The sequence below is a fragment of the Oncorhynchus kisutch genome, unplaced genomic scaffold, assembly GCF_002021735.2.
Source record: "Oncorhynchus kisutch isolate 150728-3 unplaced genomic scaffold, Okis_V2 Okis07a-Okis12b_hom, whole genome shotgun sequence".
NCBI classification, from domain to species: Eukaryota; Metazoa; Chordata; class Actinopteri; order Salmoniformes; family Salmonidae; genus Oncorhynchus; species Oncorhynchus kisutch.
In genome coordinates, this window is record NW_022261984.1 from 10763982 (window position 1) to 10781772 (window position 17791).

Sequence of the window (17791 nt, forward strand, 5' to 3'; positions counted from 1 at the left end):
TAACCACTGACAGGAGGGTATTGAACCAGAATAACCACTGACAGGAGGGGATTGAACCAGAATAACCACTAGTCTCCTAGAAACTGACAGGAGGGGATTGAACCAGAATTACCACTAGTCTCCTAGACACTGACAGGAGGGGATTGAACCAGAATAACCACTAGTCTCCTAGACACTGACAGGAGGGGATTGAACCAGAATAACCACTAGTCTCCTAGACACTGACAGGAGGGGATTGAACCAGAATAACCACTAGTCTCCTAGACACTGACAGGAGGGGATTGAACCAGAATAACCACTAGTCTCCTAGACACTGACAGGAGGGGATTGAACCAGAATAACCACTAGTCTCCTAGACACTGACAGGAGGGGATTGAACCAGAATAACCACTAGTCTCCTAGACACTGACAGGAGGGGATTGAACCAGAATAACCACTAGTCTCCTAGACACTGACAGGAGGGGATTGAACCAGAATAACCACTAGTCTTCTAGACACTGACAGGAGGGGATTGAACCAGAATAACCACTAGTCTCCTAGACACTGACAGGAGGGGATTGAACCAGAATAACCACTAGTCTCCTAGACACTGACAGGAGGGGATTGAACCAGAATAACCACTAGTCTCCTAGACACTGACAGGAGGGGATTGAACCAGAATAACCACTAGTCTCCTAGACACTGACAGGAGGGGATTGAACCAGAATAACCACTAGTCTCCTAGACACTGACAGGAGGGGATTGAACCAGATTAACCACTAGTCTCCTAGACACTGACAGGAGGGGATTGAACCAGAATAACCACTAGTCTCCTAGACACTGACAGGAGGGGATTGAACCAGAATAACCACTAGTCTCCTAGACACTGACAGGAGGGGATTGAACCAGAATAACCACTAGTCTCCTAGACACTGACAGGAGGGGATTGAACCAGAATAACCACTAGTCTCCTAGACACTGACAGGAGGGGATTGAACCAGAATAACCACTAGTCTCCTAGACACTGACAGGAGGGGATTGAACCAGAATAACCACTAGTCTCCTAGACACTGACAGGAGGGGATTGAACCAGAATAACCACTAGTCTCCTAGACACTGACAGGAGGGGATTGAACCAGAATAACCACTAGTCTCCTAGACACTGACAGGAGGGGATTGAACCAGAATAACCACTAGTCTCCTAGACACTGACATGAGGGGATTGAACCAGAATAACCACTAGTCTCCTAGACACTGACAGGAGGGGATTGAACCAGAATAACCACTGACATTAGGGGATTGAACCAGAATAACCACTGACAGGAGGGGATTGAACCAGAATAACCACTAGTCCTCTAGACACTGACAGGAGGGAATTGAACCAGAATAACCACTGACAGGAGGGTATTGAACCAGAATAACCACTGACAGGAGGGGATTGAACCAGAATAACCACTAGTCTCCTAGAAACTGACAGGAGGGGATTGAACCAGAATTACCACTAGTCTCCTAGACACTGACAGGAGGGGATTGAACCAGAATAACCACTAGTCTCCTAGACACTGACAGGAGGGGATTGAACCAGAATAACCACTAGTCTCCTAGACACTGACAGGAGGGGATTGAACCAGAATAACCACTAGTCTCCTAGACACTGACAGGAGGGGATTGAACCAGAATAACCACTAGTCTCCTAGACACTGACAGGAGGGGATTGAACCAGAATAACCACTAGTCTCCTAGACACTGACAGGAGGGGATTGAACCAGAATAACCACTAGTCTCCTAGACACTGACAGGAGGGGATTGAACCAGAATAACCACTAGTCTCCTAGACACTGACAGGAGGGGATTGAACCAGAATAACCACTAGTCTTCTAGACACTGACAGGAGGGGATTGAACCAGAATAACCACTAGTCTCCTAGACACTGACAGGAGGGGATTGAACCAGAATAACCACTAGTCTCCTAGACACTGACAGGAGGGGATTGAACCAGAATAACCACTAGTCTCCTAGACACTGACAGGAGGGGATTGAACCAGAATAACCACTAGTCTCCTAGACACTGACAGGAGGGGATTGAACCAGAATAACCACTAGTCTCCTAGACACTGACAGGAGGGGATTGAACCAGAATAACCAAGGTGAACACTTCATTTCCTACTTCCAGCCTTTTGTGTTTCATTCTCTCTCTCTCTTTCTCTATATCTCAACTGCTTCCTCTCTGTTCCCCCCCCCCTCCCCACAGAGAAGATGATGTCCAGGTATGGAGGTCTGCCAGGTGAGCTCCATATGATAGAACTAGAGAAGAGTCCCCGTGGAGTCAGTAGCACCGAGGCCCCGGGACAGGGTCTTGTTCCTGGTCTGGGTCTCAGCCTGACGGAGGACAGGGAAGGTTCCAGAGCCCACCTCGGTGTCTACGTGGCCGGGGTCGACCCCCAGGGGGCGGCGGGGCGAGACGGACGGATACGGGTGGGAGATGAGCTACTGGAGGTGAGTCAGTGTGTGTGAGAGATTGGAGAAAGAGACACCACACTGCAGGTGGCAGTATGCCCCTCTCTCAGTTTGTTTTAATGACTCGTAGAAGTTTCAATGCAGACAGCTGTGAATGGAGCTGCCCATGCTGTCACAGAATACAGGATGGCACAGATACAAAGAAGGACCCTCTATCCACCTCTATGATGGCCAGATACAAAGAAGGACCCTCTATCCACCTCTATGATGGCCAGATACAAAGAAGAATCCTCTATCCACCTCTATGATGGCCAGATACAAAGAAGGATCCTCTATACACCTCTATGATTAAATCCCACCAACCCCCCCCCCCATATATTTAGGATGTTTATAATAGCAATAAGGCACCTCGGGGGTTTGTGGTATATGGCCAATCTACCACGGCTAAGGGCTGTGTCCAGGCACTCCACGATGTGTCGATCCTGTATGGTCGTAGTCACCAGATCGCTACAGCCATTCCTCAACACTGTTGTAGAGGACCACAGCCCCTAACATACAGTACCATCAGATATAGTAGTAATGTGTAGTATTATATATTATGTCCTGGTTGTAGATCAACGGTCAGATCCTGTATGGACGTAGTCACCAGAACGCGACAGCCATCCTGAACGGTGCTCCTTCTAAAGTCCAGATTCTCCTCACCAGGTACAGTATAGAACCACGCGCCACACAGTAAATGGGATTACACGACACGCTGTTGAGATGCCCCCTTATTGGACGTTTCGTGTAGAAGAGTTTGTATCAAATAAAATCAAACCATATCAAAGACATTTGACTGGTGTTGAAGTCATGTGATTTTACTGTGCTTGAAATATAGTAACTATTATGGATTTATTCGTTGTCAATACGGTGACCAACTAATCAACTGTGACCACCAATTACTTCATTATATTTCCAAGATGGCGACTGTGATGTCTAACAGAGATGTTATTGTTTTGATCAGGAATAAAGCGGCTCTGGCGCAGATGACTCAAGGACCCATGGGTGGGGACTCCTCCTCTTCCTCCCTCCATCCCTCCATCTCTCTCTCCTCTTTTCTCCATCCCTCCATCCACGTCTCTTCCTCCCATCCCCCCATTCCTCCCCACTCCTCCGTCGGCACTGCCAGGAACGCCTCCTCCTCCAGCGGGCGATCTGATTGGCCAACGGGCTCCGCTCTGACCCCTGACCTCCTGAGCTGTCCCATAACACCTGGCGTTGACAGCACCATAGAGATCTGTAAAGGACACTTGGGCCTGGGACTCAGCATCGTGGGGGGGTGTGACACGCTACTGGTAAGAGAGACAGGGAGAGCGAGTGAGAGAGAGAGAGAGAGAGAGAGAGATGGGGAGAGAGAGAGAGAGAGAGAGAGAGAGCGAGATGGGGGAGAGAGAGAGAGAGAGAGAGAGAGAGAGAGAGAGAGAGAGAGAGAGAGAAAGCGTGATAGTGTGTGTTCGTGTGTGTAAAGGACACACATAACTCGGCCTCATCATCGGGATGATGTATTGTAGAACACCCTCTACTGGGGTAAAATACCAACTGGTCTGATGATGTACTGTAGAACACCCTCTACTGGGGTAAAATACCAACTGGTCTGATGATGTACTGTAGAACACCCTCTACTGGGGTAAAATACCAACTGGTCTGATGATGTACTGTAGAACACCCTCTACTGGGTAAAATACCAACTGGTCTGATGATGTACTGTACTGTAGAACACCCTCTACTGGGGTAAAATACCAACTGGTCTGATGATGTACTGTAGAACACCCTCTACTGGGGTTGAGGGTGACAATCCACATTTGAGTTCTCTCCGTGTATCTCTGACATACCCGGTTCATATTCATTAGGCCACACCAGAGCAAAACGTTTAGCAACAGAAGACTAAAAATAATTTACTTCCCTGTAAATATGACTCTGATTCAATAAATTACGACCAGCCATTGCAGTGGCATGTTTCAGTGAAGTCGTTTTTCTCTCTTTTCTCCACCATAATAACCCATGAGGTTAATGATCTCTCTCTTCTCCACCATAATAACCCATGAGGTTAATGATCTCTCTCTTCTCCAGCATAATAATCCATGAGGTTAATGATCTCTCTTCTCCACCATAATAACCCATGAGGTTAATGATCTCTCTTCTCCACCATAATAACCCATGAGGTTAATGATCTCTCTTCTCCACCATAATAACCCATGAGGTTAATGATCTCTCTTCTCCACCATAATAACCCATGAGGTTAATGATCTCTCTTCTCCACCATAATAATCCATGAGGTTAATGATCTCTCTTCTCCACCAGGGGGCGATACTAATCCATGAGGTTAATGATCTCTCTTCTCCACCAGGGGGCGATAATAATCCATGAGGTTAATGATGGAGGTGCAGCTCAGAGAGACGGGAGGCTGTGGGCTGGAGACCAGCTACTAGAGGTATGGTTACACACACACACACACACACACACACACCCCCCCACACACACACACACACACACACACACACATTGAGGAGCAGCTCAGAGAGATGGGAGGCTGTGGGCTGGAGACCAGCTACTAGAGGTATGGTTACACACACACACACACACACACACACACGCGCACACATTGAGGTGCAGCTCAGAGAGACGGGAGGCTGTGGGCTGGAGACCAGCTACTAGAGGTATGGTTACACACACACACACACACGCACACATTGAGGTGCAGCTCAGAGAGACGGGAGGCTGTGGGCTGGAGACCAGCTACTAGAGGTATGGTTACACACACACTCACATACACACACATTGAGGTGCAGCTCAGAGAGACGGGAGGCTATGGGCTGGAGACCAGCTACTAGAGGTATGGTTACACACACACACACACATTGAGGAGCAGCTCTGAGAGACATCAGACAGTGGGTACTAGAGGTATGGTTATACACACACAATCTCTCTCTCTCTGTCACTCTCTCTCTCTCTCACTAAAACTCTCACTCTCACTAACTCTCTCTCACGCTCTTTCTCCAGGTGAATGGTATAGACCTGGGCCATGCCACCCATGAGGAAGCTATAGGGGTGTTGAGGCTGACCCCTCAGCGGGTGCGTCTCACGGTGTTCAGACAACAGCAGGAGTACGGGGAGGAGGACCTGTGGGATGTCTTCCAGCTGGAGCTCAGACTACGACCTGGACAGACCCTGGGGCTCAGCACTGTAGGGAAGAGGTAACTGGTTCTCAACTATCTACTGGTTTTGAACTGTCAACTGGTTCTCAACTATCTACTGGTTTCACTTGTCAACTAGTTCTCAACTATCTACTGGTTTCACCTGTCAACTGGTTCTCAACTATCTACTGGTTTCAGCTGTCAACTGGTTCTCAACTATCTACTGGTTTTGAACTGTCAACTGGTTCTCAACTATCTACTGGTTCTCAACTATCTACTGGTTTTCAGTTGTCAACTGGTTCTCAACTATCTACTGGTTTTTTACTGTCAACTGGTTCTCAACTATCTACTGGTTTTTACCTGTCAACTGGTTCTCAACTATCTACTGGTTTTGAACTGTCAACTGGTTCTCAACTACCTACTGGTTTTGAACTGTCATCTGGTTCTCAACTATCTACTGGTTTCGGCTGTCAACTGGTTCTCAACTATCTACTGGTTTTGAACTGTCAACTGGTTCTCAACTATCTACTGGTTTTGAACTGTCATCTGGTTCTCAACTATCTACTGGTTTTGAACTGTCATCTGGTTCTCAACTATCTACTGGTTTTGAACTGTCATCTGGTTCTCAACTATCTACTGGTTTCACCTGTCAACTGGTTCTCAACTATCTACTGGTTTTGAACTGTCATCTGGTTCTCAACTATCTACTGGTTTTGAACTGTCATCTGGTTCTCAACTATCTACTGGTTTTGAACTGTCAACTGGTTCTCAACGGTCATGAACGTTATTGTGATGACATGTTGATGTTTCCACTAGCAACGACACCGGTGTGTTTGTGTCTGAGATCATTGGAGGGGGTGTGGCTGATGGAGACGGACGGCTGTTTCTAGGAGACCAGATCCTGTCAGTCAACAGAGAGGATGTCAGAACAGCTACTCAGGAACACGTTACCTCACTGTTACAGGTGTGACACACACACACACACACACACACACACACAGAGAGAGAGGATGTCAGAGCAACCACACAGAACCATGTTTCCGTGCTGACACACACACACCTCAGTTGTTAGAGAGGAAGTCAGCGAAACCACACAGGGACACGTGACGGCGCTGCTACAGAACTGACACACACACACACACACACACACACACACACACACACACACACACACACACACACACACACACAGAGGATGTGAGGATGTGAGAGCAGCCACACAGGAACTCTGCTACTGATCTGACACACACACACACACACACACACACACACACACACACACACACACACACACACACACACACACACACACACACACACACACACAGAGGATGTGAGAGCAGCCACACAGGAACTCTGCTACTGATCTGACACACACACACACACACACACACACACACAGGTTTAACTTCTCTCTATCTCTCTGCTGTGTCTCTCAGAGCTGCAGTAGTGGAACAGTGATCCTAGAGATCGCTCGCTTCAGAGCAGTCGGCGTTCACTACTCCTGTGGAAGTCAGGTATAAACAGAGGGCTTCACGGCCTCTTCTCCCCACCCACATCGTGTCTATCGTCACCCTGTGGCTTCACGGCCTCTTCTCCCCACTAACATCATGTCTATAGTCACCCTGTGGCTTCACGGACTCTTCTCCCCACTAACATCATGTCTATCGTCACCCTGTGGCTTCACAGCCTCTTCTCCCCACTAACATCATGTCTATCGTCACCCTGTGGCTTCACGGCCTCTTCTCCCCACTAACATCATGTCTATCGTCACACTGTGGCTTCACAGCCTCTTCTCCCCACTAACATCATGTCTATCGTCACCCTGTGGCTTCACGGCCTCTTCTCCCCACTAACATCATGTCTATCGTCACCCTGTGGCTTCACGGCCTCTTCTCCCCACTAACATCATGTCTATCGTCACCCTGTGGCTTCACGGCCTCTTCTCCCCACTAACATCATGTCTATCGTCACCCTGTGGCTTCACGGCCTCTTCTCCCCACCCACATCATGTCTATCGTCACCCTGTGGCTTCACGGCCTCTTCTCCCCACTAACATCATGTCTATCGTCACACTGTGGCTTCACGGCCTCCCCACTAACATCATGTCTATCGTCACCCTGTGGCTTCACGGCCTCTTCTCCCCACTAACATCATGTCTATCGTCACACTGTGGCTTCACGGCCTCCCCACTAACATCATGTCTATCGTCACCCTGTGGCTTCACGGCCTCTTCTCCCCACTAACATCATGTTTATCATCACACTGTGGCTTCACGGCCTCTTCTCCCCACCCACATCATGTCTATCGTCACCCTGTGGCTTCACGGCCTCTTCTCCCCACCCACATCATGTCTATCGTCACCCTGTGGCTTCACGGCCTCTTCTCCCCACTAACATCATGTCTATCGTCACACTGTGGCTTCACGGCCTCCCCACTAACATCATGTCTATCGTCACCCTGTGGCTTCACGGCCTCTTCTCCCCACTAACATCATGTCTATCGTCACACTGTGGCTTCACGGCCTCCCCACTAACATCATGTCTATCGTCACCCTGTGGCTTCACGGCCTCTTCTCCCCACTAACATCATGTTTATCGTCACACTGTGGCTTCACGGCCTCTTCTCCCCACTAACATCATGTCTATCGTCACCCTGTGGCTTCACGGCCTCTTCTCCCCACCCACATCATGTCTATCGTCACCCTGTGGCTTCACGGCCTCTTCTCCCCACCCACATCATGTCTATCGTCACCCTGTGGCTTCACGGCCTCTTCTCCCCACTAACATCATGTCTATCATCACACTGTGGCTTCACGGCCTCTTCTCCCCACCCACATCATGTCTATCGTCACCCTGTGGCTTCACGGCCTCTTCTCCCCACTAACATCATGTCTATCGTCACACTGTGGCTTCACGGCCTCTTCTCCCCACTAACATCATGTCTATCGTCACACTGTGGCTTCACGGCCTCTTCTCCCCACTAACATCATGTCTATCATCACACTGTGGCTTCACGGCCTCCCCACTAACATCATGTCTATCATCACACTGTGGCTTCACGGCCTCTTCTCCCCACTAACATCATGTCTATCGTCACCCTGTGGCTTCACGGCCTCCCCACTAACATCATGTCTATCGTCACCCTGTGGCTTCACGGCCTCCCCACTAACATCATGTCTATCGTCACCCTGTGGCTTCACGGCCTCCCCACTAACATCATGTCTATCGTCACCCTGTGGCTTCACGGCCTCCCCACTAACATCATGTCTATCATCACACTGTGGCTTCACGGCCTCTTCTCCCCACTAACATCATGTCTATCGTCACCCTGTGGCTTCACGGCCTCCCCACTAACATCATGTCTATCATCACACTGTGGCTTCACGGCCTCCCCACTAACATCATGTCTATCGTCACCCTGTGGCTTCACGGCCTCCCCACTAACATCATGTCTATCGTCACACTGTGGCTTCACGGCCTCTTCTCCCCACTAACATCATGTCTATCATCACACTGTGGCTTCACGGCCTCCCCACTAACATCATGTCTATCATCACACTGTGGCTTCAAGGCCTCCCCACTAACATCATGTCTATCGTCACACTGTGGCTTCACGGCCTCTTCTCCCCACTAACATCATGTCTATCATCACACTGTGGCTTCACGGCCTCCCCACTAACATCATGTCAATCGTCACACTGTGGCTTCACAGCCTCTTCTCCCCACTAACATCATGTCTATCATCACACTGTGGCTTCACGGCCTCCCCACTAACATCATGTCTATCGTCACACTGTGGCTTCGCTTTTGTCTTTCTCTTGTCAAAACTCGCCTGCTCTAAAAGTTTGTAATGTTGTGTCGTCCAGAGTGGTGACTCCGTCGGTAGTGACAGCTCCACCCTGACTCCGTCCACTGTGTATGAGGTCCAGAGCCACCACCAGGGGGAGACAGAGAGACGCCAGAGAGGACAGGACCACTGTGAGTGAGATTGAGCCGACTCATCACAACATACCAACTTCTGGAATAGTCAGATCCATTGTAAACATTAACTTAAAGTAAACTGCAGTAAAAAGGTTTAGCCACCAGAGGGAGACAGAGAGGCGTCAGAGAGGAGACGACTGTGAGAGATTCACTCTGTGATTATTTATTTTTATTTTTTTACCTTTATTTAACTAGACAAGTCAGTTAAGAACAAATTCTTATTTTCAATGACGGCCTGGGAACAGTGGGTTAACTGCCTGTTCAGGGGCAGAACGACAGCTCAGGGGTCAGCTCAGGGGTTTTGAACTTGCAACCTTCCGGTTACTAGTCCAACGCACTAACCACTAGGCTACCCTGCCGCCCCATTATGGGATGTCTGGTTTGTAACTCGACCTCATAGTAGACACATCAGTTCCAACTCTGTAAACTCATTGAATGGGCAGGAACTAGTGTACACCCAAAACATCCTTTTCAGTAATAAATGCTATTTTCCCCCACAGCAGTTGAAGACCACCGTGAGATAAGGACTGTGGTCATGCATAAGGTGGGATACACACTACGTTGGGTTTGTGGCATTTCCTATCAGAGCAAATACTGAGCAAAGCTGGAACATCTATGGTTGGTAGAGTCTCTGTTGTTATATGGAATATATATGGTTGTTATATGGAATATCTATGGTTGGTAGAGTCTCTGTTGTTATATGGAATATCTATGGTTGGTAGAGTCTCTGTTGTTATATGGAATATATATGGTTGGTAGAGTCTCTGTTGTTATATGGAATATATATGGTTGTTATATGGAATATATATGGTTGTTATATGGAATATATATGGTTGTTATATGGAATATATATGGTTGTTATATGGAATATATATGGTTGGTAGAGTCTCTGTTGTTATATGGAATATATATGGTTGTTATATGGAATATATATGGTTGTTATATGGAATATATATGGTTGTTATATGGAATATATATGGTTGTTATATGGAATATATATGGTTGGTAGAGTCTCTGTTGTTATATGGAATATATATGGTTGTTATATGGAATATATATGGTTGTTATATGGAATATATATGGTTGGTAGAGTCTCTGTTGTTATATGGAATATATATGGTTGGTAGAGTCTCTGTTGTTATATGGAATATATATGGTTGGTAGAGTCTCTGTTGTTATATGGAATATATATGGTTGGTAGAGTCTCTGTTGTTATATGGAATATATATGGTTGTTATATGGAATATATATGGTTGGTAGAGTCTCTGTTGTTATATGGAATATATATGGTTGTTATATGGAATATATATGGTTGGTAGAGTCTCTGTTGTTATATGGAATATCTATGGTTGTTATATGGAATATATATGGTTGGTAGAGTCTCTGTTGTTATATGGAATATATATGGTTGTTATATGGAATATATATGAGGTTATATGTAATAAATATGAGGTTATATGTAGTATATATGGTTGTTATATGTTGTTATATATAATATATATTTGGTAGAGTCTCTGTAATATGGAATATATATGGTTGTTATATGGAATATATATGGTTGTTATATGTTGTTATATATAATATATATTTGGTAGAGTCTCTGTAATATGGAATATATATGGTTGTTATATGGAATATATATGGTTGTTATATGGAATATATATGGTTGTTATATGGAATATATATGGTTGTTATATGTTGTTATATATAATATATATTTGGTAGAGTCTCTGTAATATGGAATATATATGGTTGTTATATGGAATATATATGGTTGTTATATGGAATATATATGGTTGTTATATGGAATATATATGGTTGGTAGAGTCTCTGTTGTTATATGGAATATATATGGTTGTTATATGGAATATATATGGTTGGTAGAGTCTCTGTTGTTATATGGAATATCTATGGTTGTTATATGGAATATATATGGTTGGTAGAGTCTCTGTTGTTATATGGAATATATATGGTTGTTATATGGAATATATATGAGGTTATATGTAATAAATATGAGGTTATATGTAGTATATATGGTTGTTATATGTTGTTATATATAATATATATTTGGTAGAGTCTCTGTAATATGGAATATATATGGTTGTTATATGGAATATATATGGTTGTTATATGTTGTTATATATAATATATATTTGGTAGAGTCTCTGTAATATGGAATATATATGGTTGTTATATGGAATATATATGGTTGTTATATGGAATATATATGGTTGTTATATGGAATATATATGGTTGTTATATGTTGTTATATATAATATATATTTGGTAGAGTCTCTGTAATATGGAATATATATGGTTGTTATATGGAATATATATGGTTGTTATATGGAATATATATGGTTGTTATATGGAATATATATGGTTGTTATATGGAATATATATGGTTGTTATATGGAATATATATGGTTGTTATATGGTTGTTATATGGAATATATATGGTTGGTAGTCTCTGTTGTTATATGGAATATATATGGTTGTTATATGGAATATATATGGTTGTTAGAGTCTCTGTTGTTATATGGAATATATATGGTTGTTAGAGTCTCTGTTGTTATATGGAATATCTATGGTTGGTAGAGTCTCTGTTGTTATATGGAATATCTATGGTTGGTAGAGTCTCTGTTGTTATATGGAATATATATGGTTGTTATATGGAATATATATGGTTGTTATATGGAATATATATGGTTGTTAGAGTCTCTGTTGTTATATGGAATATATATGGTTGGTAGAGTCTCTGTTGTTATATGGAATATATATGGTTGGTAGAGTCTCTGTTGTTATATGGAATATATATGGTTGTTATATGGAATATATATGGTTGGTAGAGTCTCTGTTGTTATATGGAATATATATGGTTGTTATATGGAATATATATGTCTGTAGAGTATGTTGTTATATGTGTGTTTCAGGGGGGTTGGGTACAGCAGAAGACACCGTTTCAATAGGGATTAATAACGTCTCGTTGTTCTTCAGGTGCTGACGACAGGGTCGGTGGATGAGGACTGTGGAGGAGGACAGGGTCAGAGGGATGTAGGGCTCCCCTCCACAGGACCAGCTACCCTACACAACAACATGAGGTAGGACTCTGCTGCTATCGCATGTTATAAAGAGGGAGAAGGTAGAGGAGGCTGAGGACAGGGAGAGGGAGAGGGGGAGGAGGCTGAGGACAGGGAGAGGGAGAGGGGGAGGAGGCTGAGGACAGGGAGAGGGAGAGTCGGTAGAGGAAGCTGAGGACAGGAAGAGGGAGAGTCGGTAGCGGAGCCTGAGGACAGGGAGAGGGAGAGTAGGTAGAGGAGGCTGAGGACAGGGAGAGGGAGAGTCGGTAGAGGAAGCTGAGGACAGGAAGAGGGAGACTTGGTAGAGGAGGCTGAGGACAGGGAGAGGGAGAGTAGGTAGAGGAGACTGAGGACAGGGAGAGGAAGAGGGGGAGGAAGCTGAGGACAGGGAGAAGGAGATGTAGGTATAGGAGGCTGAGGACAGGGAGAGATAGAGGAGGCTGAGGCCAGGGACAGGGAGAAGAGGATGTAGGTAGAGGAGGCTGAGGACAGGGAGAGGAAGAGGGGGAGGAGGCTGAGGACAGGGAGAGGGAGATGTAGGTATAGGAGGCTGAGGACAGGGAGAGATAGAGGAGGCTGAGGCCAGGGACAGGGAGAGGAGGATGTAGGTAGAGGAGGCTGAGGACAGGGAGAGGAAGAGGGGGAGGAGGCTAAGGACAGGGAGAGGAATATGTAGGTAGAGGAGGCTGAGGACAGGGAGAGATAGAGGAGGCTGAGGCCAGGGACAGGGAGAGGAGGATGTAGGTAGAGGAGGCTGAGGACAGGGAGAGGAAGAGGGGGATGTAGGTAGAGGAGGCTGAGGACAGGGAGAGGAATATGTAGGTAGAGGAGGCTGAGGACAGGGAGAGATAGAGGAGGCTGAGGCCAGGGACAGGGAGAGGAGGATGTAGGTAGAGGAGGCTGAGGACAGGGAGAGGAAGAGCAGGTTGAGAAGGCTAAGGACAGGGAGAGGAAGAGGGGGAGGAGGCTGAGGACAGGGAGAGGAAGAGCAGGTTGAGAAGGCTAAGGACAGGGAGAGGGAGAGGGAGAGGGAGATGTCGGTATCCTCTCCACAGGATCAACTACCCTTCACAACAACATGAGGTGGTTATGTACTGCTGTTTATAAATGTTTAGTTCTATAACTCATTGATTCTCAACTATTTTGCCCCTCAGGGCCACCGTATAGCAATATTTTAACACTTATTTAATCAATGCTGTTATAAAAAATGGTCATTGCAAAAACTTTTCACAAATGCAAATGTTTGGTATGAGCCGTTGCCACACATCATTTCAGGTAGAGAACCGCAAATCTGACATGTTGTTGATGTTATATCTCCTACAGTCCCCAGTTTTATAGAACCATCAGTCTGGACAGAGGAGCTCTGGGTCTAGGCTTCAGTATAGTAGGAGGGTTCAGCAGTCCCCACGGAGACCTGCCCATCTACGTCAAAACTGTCTTCGGAAAGGTAACTGTCTATTTCATTTAGAAAGGTAACACAGGCCTCTATTTCATTTAGAAAGGGAACACAGACCTCTATTTCATTTAGAAAGGTAACACAGACCTCTATTTCATTTAGAAAGGTAACACAGGCCTCTATTTCATTTATAAAGGGAACACAGGCCTCTATTTCATTTAGAAAGGTAACACAGACCTCTATTTCATTTAGAAAGGGAACACAGGCCTCTATTTCATTTAGAAAGGTAACACAGGCCTCTATTTCATTTAGAAAGGTAACACAGGCCTCTATTTCATTTAGAAAGGTAACTGTCTATTTCATTTATAAAGGTAACACAGGCCTCTATTTCATTTAGAAAGGTAACTGTCTATTTCATTTATAAAGGTAACACAGGCCTCTATTTCATTTATAAAGGTAACACAGGCCTCTATTTCATTTAGAAAGGTAACTGTCTATTTCATTTAGAAAGGTAACTGTCTATTTCATTTATAAAGGTAACACAGGCCTCTATTTCATTTAGAAAGGTAACTGTCTATTTCATTTATAAAGGTAACACAGGCCTCTATTTCATTTATAAAGGTAACACAGGCCTCTATTTCATTTAGAAAGGTAACTGTCTATTTCATTTAGAAAGGTAACTGTCTATTTCATTTATAAAGGTAACACAGGCCTCTATTTCATTTAGAAAGGTAACACAGGCCTCTATTTCATTTATAAAGGTAACACAGGCCTCTATTTCATTTAGAAAGGTAACTGTCTATTTCATTTAGAAAGGTAACACAGACCTCTATTTCATTTCGAAAGGTAACACAGACCTCTATTTCATTTAGAAAGGTAACACAGGCCTCTATTTCATTTAGAAAGGGAACACAGACCTCTATTTCATTTAGAAAGGTAACACAGACCTCTATTTCATTTAGAAAGGTAACACAGGCCACTATTTCATTTATAAAGGTAACACAGACCTCTATTTCATTTAGAAAGGGAACACAGGCCTCTATTTCATTTAGAAAGGGAACACAGGCCTCTATTTCATTTAGAAAGGTAACACAGGCCTCTATTTCATTTAGAAAGGTAACACAGGCCTCTATTTCATTTAGAAAGGTAACTGTCTATTTCATTTATAAAGGTAACACAGGCCTCTATTTCATTTAGAAAGGTAACTGTCTATTTCATTTATAAAGGTAACACAGGCCTCTATTTCATTTATAAAGGTAACACAGGCCTCTATTTCATTTAGAAAGGTAACTGTCTATTTCATTTAGAAAGGTAACTGTCTATTTCATTTATAAAGGTAACACAGGCCTCTATTTCATTTAGAAAGGTAACTGTCTATTTCATTTAGAAAGGTAACACAGACCTCTATTTCATTTAGAAAGGGAACACAGGCCTCTATTTCATTTAGAAAGGGAACACAGGCCTCTATTTCATTTAGAAAGGTAACACAGGCCTCTATTTCATTTAGAAAGGTAACACAGACCTCTATTTCATTTAGAAAGGGAACACAGGCCTCTATTTCATTTAGAAAGGTAACACAGGCCTCTATTTCATTTAGAAAGGTAACACAGACCTCTATTTCATTTCGAAAGGTAACACAGACCTCTATTTCATTTAGAAAGGTAACACAGGCCTCTATTTCATTTAGAAAGGTAACACAGGCCTCTATTTCATTTAGAAAGGGAACACAGACTTCTATTTCATTTAGAAAGGTAACACAGGCCTCTATTTCATTTAGAAAGGTAACACAGGCCTCTATTTCATTTAGAAAGGTAACACAGGCCTCTATTTCATTTAGAAAGGGAACACAGGCCTCTATTTCATTTAGAAAGGTAACTGTCTATTTCATTTAGAAAGGGAACACAGGCCTCTAAGGTAACTCATTATTTTAGTCCTCAATGTCAATTCAATATACCTATCATTCTACTGTAAATTCCTTGTTTCTTACAACTATCAAAAGTTACTCGACTGTCTGGCAACAACCAGTAGAAACTCAAACAATGCAGCTGTGTTTGATGCCGTGGTGATTGATGCAGTGTCTCTCTGTCTCTCCCTCTCCCTCTCCCTCTGCATCTGTCTCTCCCTCTGTCTCTCCCTCTCCCTCTCCCTCTCCCTCTCCCTCTCCCTCTCCCTCTGCATCTGTCCCTCTGTCTCTCCCTCTCCCTCTCCCTCTCCCTCTCCCTCTCCCTCTCTCTCTCCCTCTCCCTCTGCATCTGTCTCTCCCTCTGCATCTGCCTCTCCCTCTGCCTCTGCCTCTCCCTCTCTCTCTCCCTCTCCCTCTGCCTCTGCCTATGCCTCTCCCTCTCCCTCTCCCTCTGCATCTCCCTCTGCCTCTGCCTCTGCCTCTCCCTCTCCCTCTCTCTCTCCCTCTCCCTCTCCCTCTGCCTCTGCCTCTGCCTCTCCCTCTGCCTCTCCCTCTGCCTCTGCCTCTGCATCTGCCTCTCCCTCTGCCTCTGCCTCTGCATCTCCCTCTCCCTCTGCCTCTGCCTCTGCCTCTGCCTCTTCCTCTCCCTCTGCCTCTCCCTCTCCCTCTGCCTCTCCCTCTGCCTCTCCCTCTGCCTCTCCCTCTGCCTCTGCCTCTGCCTCTCCCTCTCCCTCTGCCTCTGCATCTGCCTCTCCCTCTGCATCTGCCTCTCCCTCTCCCTCTGCCTCTGCCTCTGCCTCTCCCTCTCCCTCTCCCTCTCCCTCTCCCTCTCCCTCTGCATCTGCCTCTCCCTCTGCATCTGCCTCTCCCTCTCCCTCTGCCTCTGCATCTGCCTCTGCCTCTCCCTCTGCATCTGCCTCTCCCTCTGCATCTGCCTCTCCCTCTGCACCTGCCTCTCCCTCTTCCTCTCCCTCTGCCTCTCCCTCTGCATCTGCCTCTGCCTCTCCCTCTGCCTCTCCCTCTGCCTCTCCCTCTGCCTCTCCCTCTGCCTCTCCCTCTGCCTGCCTCCTCTGCCTCTGCATCTGCCTCTGCCTCTGCATCTGCCTCTCCCTCTGCATCTGCCTCTCCCTCTGCCTCTCCCTCTGCCTCTGCCTCTCCCTCTCCCTCTCCCTCTCCCTCTCCCTCTGCATCTGCCTCTCCCTCTGCCTCTGCCTCTCCCTCTGCCTCTGCCTCTGCCTCTGCCTCTGCCTCTCCCTCTCCCTCTCCCTGTCCCTCTGCATCTGCCTCTCCCTCTGCATCTGCCTCTCCATCTGCCTCTCCATCTGTCTCTCTCCAGGGAGCAGCGATTGAGGACGGCAGGCTGCAGCGCGGGGATCAGATCCTCGCCGTGAACGGTCACAGTCTGGAGGGGGTGACCCACGCCGGCGCCGTCGCCATACTGAAGAGGACCAAGGGAACTGTAGTCCTCACCGTACTCTCCTGAGTGTAAGTCCTCACACAACCGTCTGTCGCCCTTTGATGACGTCATCAGCAGACTACATCAGGGTTGTGTTCATCAGGAAACAGACAAAACAGGGAGGGACTGTCTGAACTTTTTTTTCAATAAGAAACATTCATTTATGTGTTCTGTTGCAGAACGTTTTGCTACGGTGTGCACGCTAATGAACATGACCCTGTTTATCTCTAGAAGGAGGTGAAGATTCTCACAGAAGAATGTCTTCTATACGTCCTCCTAGATGTAACCGGTTCTCATTGTAACAAAACTATGAACCCTGTAATGCATTTCTATGTGTCTGTGTACATCAATATGGACCTCATCA

At 45.8% G+C, this 17791-nt stretch overlaps 1 protein-coding gene across 1 annotated transcript in view; it reads left to right on the top strand.

The window, feature by feature from the left end:
• Positions 1 to 17454, top strand: part of LOC116360076 (inaD-like protein) — a 27200-nt gene extending 9746 nt beyond the window's left edge. Inside the window, exons 7-19 of the mRNA XM_031814590.1 lie at positions 2231 to 2475; positions 3050 to 3141; positions 3440 to 3770; positions 4823 to 4911; positions 5265 to 5313; positions 5476 to 5669; positions 6426 to 6573; positions 7049 to 7126; positions 9478 to 9589; positions 10093 to 10136; positions 12590 to 12693; positions 13996 to 14119; positions 17308 to 17454. Of these exons, the coding sequence (XP_031670450.1) occupies positions 2231 to 2475; positions 3050 to 3141; positions 3440 to 3770; positions 4823 to 4911; positions 5265 to 5313; positions 5476 to 5669; positions 6426 to 6573; positions 7049 to 7126; positions 9478 to 9589; positions 10093 to 10136; positions 12590 to 12693; positions 13996 to 14119; positions 17308 to 17454 (1757 nt within the window). The remainder of the gene's footprint in view (positions 1 to 2230; positions 2476 to 3049; positions 3142 to 3439; positions 3771 to 4822; positions 4912 to 5264; positions 5314 to 5475; positions 5670 to 6425; positions 6574 to 7048; positions 7127 to 9477; positions 9590 to 10092; positions 10137 to 12589; positions 12694 to 13995; positions 14120 to 17307) is intronic.
• Positions 17455 to 17791: the final 337 nt, after the last annotated feature.